The sequence below is a fragment of the Dreissena polymorpha genome, chromosome 6, assembly GCF_020536995.1.
Source record: "Dreissena polymorpha isolate Duluth1 chromosome 6, UMN_Dpol_1.0, whole genome shotgun sequence".
NCBI classification, from domain to species: domain Eukaryota; kingdom Metazoa; phylum Mollusca; class Bivalvia; order Myida; family Dreissenidae; genus Dreissena; species Dreissena polymorpha.
The window spans coordinates 96,323,070-96,329,069 of NC_068360.1; the positions used below are offsets into that span (position 1 = coordinate 96,323,070).

The following is a 6,000-nucleotide window of genomic DNA, read 5'->3' on the forward strand; positions in this document are numbered from 1 at the left end:
AATCTAACCCTGATTCAGATGCACAGGTAAGCACTTGGACAGACAGAATCAAACTTGCAGCTCCCACAGGAGCTGCATCAAGTCAGATGTACTTCAAGTCAGAGACTTTGCATCGACTTTTTTGTATACCTGTCCATCTAAATGAAAAAGATTTGCGTCTGGAAGAAACATCTGCCACATATTCCAGACTTTTGCTCAATTTTGACCCCAAAAAATTCTTTCTCCTCATTGTTGATGAGTTTTCCATGCTGTCACGAGAGATGTTTGCCTTTGTAACTGAACGACTGATTCAGTGCAACATTGATCTCGACAATATTGGCATTGTTCTTATTGGGGACCCAGCACAGATTCTTCCGATTGCAGCTGAACCTCTCTGGAGCGCTCGTTCGTACACGCATGAAAACAAAAAATGCAGTTCCCTTTCTATTAATGGTTTGATAAGGTTTAGACAGGTCTTCAAATTTCCACCGTTACAAACAATACCAAACTATGACAAATGGCAATCCTTAACATCGCCTAAAGATCGTCTTTTATCAGATGATATTACTGCTTGTCGGAAAGATCTGATGCTGGGCCAATTTGATGCTGTGTTTTTGACTGAAGTCAAAAGAACAGATGTTGATCCCATTAGTCAATGTTTCACTGGAAAAGTGCTTGTCAATATGAGGTATGGTAAAAAAATGCAGGGAAAAAGAAATGCTATTCCTTAGGAAAAACTGTGCAACAGAACGTGATATGAAGATGGACGGGAAGTGGAACAGTGCACATATCATCCATGGGTATCATTTTCATTCAAAAAACCATGAAAATAGGTCAACTGTTGAGTCTGAAAACGCAAAAGCTCTTCTCAGACATCACAAAATAACAGGAAATCCGATAATGCGAATCGACTCAATACATCGTCCAGCAGCAAAAGAAAACAAGCTGAGAGCAATGTCTGCAAAAGAATTTGAAGGTGCCCCACCCAGCTGGCACGCATGCAGGGGAATGAGAGTCATGCTCTTACGTAACATTGCTCCAAGTATAGGTCTCTACAATGGATCATTACATACTTTGGTGGGACCAATATATAACAGGGACAGCATTGTTGCTTCTTTAACTAGTGCAGATTTGAAAACAGGAGAATTACAGGACTGCATTACTACAAAACCAATCGATACATGTGGAAAAGTACAGCAGATTCCCCCAAAGAGTGTATTGCTTTCTGTTGATGATGTTCCTTATTGTAAGGATACTGTTGATGAGTTTCCTTCAGGCGTACACATGACCTGTAAGTTTCAGGGTCCTAGTAACCCACCAGAAATGCCTGATTTTATGGTAATAGAAGCTTCCAATTACTCGGGCCCAAATATTTTAAGATTACCAGGATGCGAAAATTATGTCCCAATTCCTCCTGTTGAAAGTTACAAACAAAAAGCTGGGAAGACAAAGTCAAACATACCCATGATTAGAATCGCCTTGCCACTCGAAGGAGGAGATGCAGCAACAAGTTTTAAAGGACAAGGAGCTAATTTCCCATTGGCTGAAGTTGATCTGGATGGCTGGTTTCATGTGCCTGGCATATTCCTGGTTGCCATTTCTAGGGTTAGAAGTCCCGCCCATCTTCATATACGTACTTTTCCAAATTACATGGACCTAAAAGTACAAAGGCTTAAGGAAAATGTTCTTGATGCACAAGCATTTGAAGAAGCCGTAAAAGTTAAGTCTGAACGCATGTACCGACATAAAAACTGTGGCGACCCATTTTGGACTACTCATTATAATGATTTGGCAAACAGTATCATAGATCAAGCTTTTGCAAAAAGGTTAAGTATCAAAAAGGACAAAGAGGAACTGATTCGCATCGTGCAACTTATGTTTATAGACACCGATACAAATGTTATTATGAGAGTGCTTGAAAAGTTGATCGAAACCCAGGAATATCTGGTAGCTGAAGCAGCACCACACATAAGTCAAGAGGATTATGAAACCTTGACTAATTACCAAAAGAACAAATCTGTTAAACCAAAGGTTTTAAAAAGACAATTTGACGATAAGTTATCTCTCGGAGGCCCATCATGTGACATTAAGAAAAGGAAATTACCAACCCCAAAACAAAAATTGTCACCTCTTGATCCCATACCTAATGAAAATTTGCTGTCCCTAAAAACTCGACCTGATATTTCCAGACAAACATTTAAAGGTTTGCAAAACAGTGGAAATAATGTGTGCTTTTTGAATGCCCCAATTATAGCTCTTTGCCATACCAGAAGTTTTGATGCCTTCTTAAGGGAGTGTCAATACTTGCACCAGCAATGCTCTGGTTACCACCTTCAAAATGAGATTTGTCCTCTTTGTGCACTGAATGAGGTTGTAAATCGTGCCTATCGGCATCACAATTTACCCCTAAGGGATCTCCCTAAAATGCCAATTATAAAACTAACAGAGTCCCTGCTCCCTGGTTGGCGCCTAGGAATAGAACACGATGCGGATGAGTTCCTTGTTAAACTTTTTGACCTTCTTGATCAAACATACGATTGCCAAATTCACAAGGGAACTGTCAAAACTACAAAAACATGTCAAAGTTGCAGTTCCTCAAAAATCAAAGAACAATTCCGATCCCAAAGAATCTTAATCAATCTTGTAGATATAGAAGAAGCACAAATACGTATACAAGAGGGCATTAACAAATGGCTAATGGAACAGAAATTGCTTAATTGTGAACATTGTGGTGAAAAGTTACATGAGGTCAAACGTGAATTGGTCAGACCGCCCAGTCTCCTGATAATAAATATTCATCGTAGGGCACAAAAGAGAATCTCTCTTGATAATAACATTTTTATTAACAACGAGACCTATGAGTTCAAAGCGTCTGTCAATCATCACCACCAACACTACACTACTGTTGGGTGTGTTGATAATAATCACTATATTTTTTACAGTGATGAGCGTGTTCAATTGTGCCACGGAAATTTAGAGGAAACAGAACAACAAAATTTTTCCATAAATACAGTGAGAACACCACTTGAAGAATGTGCCATTGTTTTAATCTATGAACGACAATTGCATTTATAACTTAAAATTACATCTGGGAAATAAATACCATGTCTCTAATGGAACAAATTATATTCAGAAAACATGAGTACATGCATGTATGTAGGCACCTAACATACAACTGCTAGGCACATATAATCAATTTTGTTTACATAAATCTGATATTACAGACAAAATCATGTTCACCATCATATCAGAGATTTACGTATTAAATGCAACGAGAGCCTGCGACGCAATGGATAAATCATCTTCGTCAAATCTATTTAACATATAAACAAAAAACAAAATATCTACAAACATGTCAAACAAATATAATCCCAATAAAAAGGTTGTCGGAATAAACATAGGAAATTTGTATCAAAATATAAATAGACTACTTATAACCTGTATCTTGTCAGCCCACTCTGACCCATCAACAATAGCCACGAGAGGTGTCGCCGAGCAGGGCATAGATGACAGGTCCCTCGATGCAGCGTCATCGGCTTCTTGTCTATTCGCCCTGCTCTGGCTGCATCTGTTGAAAGGCACATAAAATCGACAATTTTTACATAAATCTGAAATTAACATCGTCAAATCTATTTAACAAATAAACAAAAAACAAAATATCTACAAACATGTCAAGCATAAAAAATATAATCCCAATAAAAAGGTTGTCGGAATAAACATAGGAAATTTGTATCAAAACATAAATAGACTACTAATAACCTGTATCTTGTCGGCCCACTCCGACCCATCAACAATAGCCACGAGAGGTGTCGCCGAGCAGGGCATAGATGACAGGTCCCTCGACGCAGCGTCATCGGCTTCTTGTCTATTCGCCCTGCTCTGGCTGCATCTGTTGAAAGGCACATAAAATCGACAATTTTTACATAAATCTGAAATTACCATCGTCAAATCTATTTAACAAATAAACAAAAAACAAAATATCTACAAACATGTCAAGCATAAAAAATATAATCCCAATAAAAAGGTTGTCGGAATAAACATAGGAAATTTGTATCAAAACATAAATAGACTACTAATAACCTGTATCTTGTCGGCCCACTCCGACCCATCAACAATAGCCACGAGAGGTGTCGCCGAGCAGGGCATAGATGACAGGTCCCTCGACGCAGCGTCATCGGCTTCTTGTCTATTCGCCCTGCTCTGGCTGCATCTGTTGAAAGGCACATAAAATCGACAATTTTTACATAAATCTGAAATTACCATCGTCAAATCTATTTAACAAATAAACAAAAAACAAAATATCTACAAACATGTCAAGCATAAAAAATATAATCCCAATAAAAAGGTTGTCGGAATAAACATAGGAAATTTGTATCAAAACATAAATAGACTACTAATAACCTGTATCTTGTCGGCCCACTCCGACCCATCAACAATAGCCACGAGAGGTGTCGCCAAGCAGGGCATAGATGACAGGTCCCTCGACGCAGCGTCATCGGCTTCTTGTCTATTCGCCCTGCTCTGGCTGCATCTGTTGAAAGGCACATAAAATCGACAATTTTTACATAAATCTGATATTACCATCGTCAAATCTATTTAACAAATAAACAAAAAACAAAATATCTACAAACATGTCAAGCAATAACAATTCCAATAAATAGGTTGTCGGAATAAACAGGAAATTTGTATCAAAACATAAATAAACTACTTATAACCTGTATCTTGTCGGCCCACTCCGACCCATGAACTCAATCTTACTTTACTCTCAATATATGCTGGAAAATGCTGGATAACGGAAAAGCATCTTCATGGGATTGAAGGGTGCTGAGTTACATGAAAGTTTATGTTGTGTGTTATGTAAATATATACATGTTTCATTGGGTTTTTTACGCATGTAAATACTGTAAAATTAATGTTGTTTGTTATGTAAATATACATGATGTTTGATTAGGTTTGTGTTAGCATTGGATATTAATTATTAATATATTATTGCATGTAAAATTGTAAATACTGTTAGATTAATGTTGTTGTGTTTTGTAAATATAATGTTCTCTAGTAATTAGTTTTTATGCTCTCCGAAATAAAATTCTGGCGGAGCATATAGTTGCCAGTTTGTCCTTCCTTCTGTCACACTTTTGTTACATTTTCTCATAGCACCTTTAAAACTTAACCAATCTCTTTCTTATATTTCCAATATTTCTATGAAAGTTAATAACAAATAATTGTTTTCATCATCAGTATATGTTAATCTGGCGAAACATGAATACATTTATTTATTTTTTATTATTAATACATGTAAAACAAATCTTTATTATGTTCAACTTCTTTATTAAATTCATGTATGTATGAATATAACACTGTATTATGTGAATTTGGAATAAGACATCAAACTGCGAATGGACATCATTTTGGTGATTTTCTCAAACAAAACTATTCATTTCATGATCTACATATATTTTGTAATACATTATCTATAATTTAAGCTTAATAAGAAATTTTCCATGACTTTTTCATTAACAGTGATTGAATTTGTATCATTTAAAGTGTATTTTGAAACCGTGTGCATGCGCGGCATGGACACAGTATCATTTCATGAGTGTTTTTTTTTATTAATAAGAAATCCAGTTTTGAAGTATAATCAATTTTAATGATGCTATTATATATGCAAGTATATGTTTTAAGTATAATTTGTAAAACTAAAAAAATGCAACATATAAAACTGCATATTATGCACTTTTGATAAAACACAATTTATTCCCAAATTGATGTCTTATTCCCAATTCACATAATACAGTGTTATATGATCTTTACGCGATCAATATGATATTTAAATATTCTTATTTGTTCTCACATTGACTTAATGCTTTGTATAACTATTTTGTAAATGACAAAACACTGTAAAGTTTACGTCAATAAAACAATCTGTGTGTCTGTCTTATTTGGCATGTAGGTACCTTGCATGGACCTCTACCTTATGATGAGGTTTGAGGTCAATGGGGTCAATGTCACTGAGGCTAATAA

General features: G+C 36.0%; 1 protein-coding gene across 3 annotated transcripts; it reads left to right on the forward strand.

Moving 5' to 3' along the window:
* The first annotated feature begins 1,738 nt into the window (after positions 1–1,738).
* LOC127834490 (uncharacterized) lies at positions 1,739–4,963 on the forward strand. 3 transcript variants are annotated; one of them, XM_052360358.1, is made up of 2 exons: positions 1,739–3,492; positions 4,456–4,963. In XM_052360358.1, the coding sequence occupies exon 1, from the start codon at positions 1,855–1,857 to the stop codon at positions 3,052–3,054; it is 1,200 nt and encodes a 399-aa protein (XP_052216318.1). In that variant the 5' UTR covers positions 1,739–1,854; the 3' UTR covers positions 3,055–3,492; positions 4,456–4,963. The 3 variants fall into 3 exon arrangements, with proteins under 3 accessions (XP_052216318.1, XP_052216316.1, XP_052216317.1); XM_052360356.1 differs by lacking the exon at positions 4,456–4,963 and adding an exon at positions 3,786–4,429 and having other exon boundaries at positions 1,739–3,464; XM_052360357.1 differs by lacking the exon at positions 4,456–4,963 and adding an exon at positions 4,107–4,429 and having other exon boundaries at positions 1,739–3,464.
* The last annotated feature ends 1,037 nt before the right edge of the window (positions 4,964–6,000 follow it).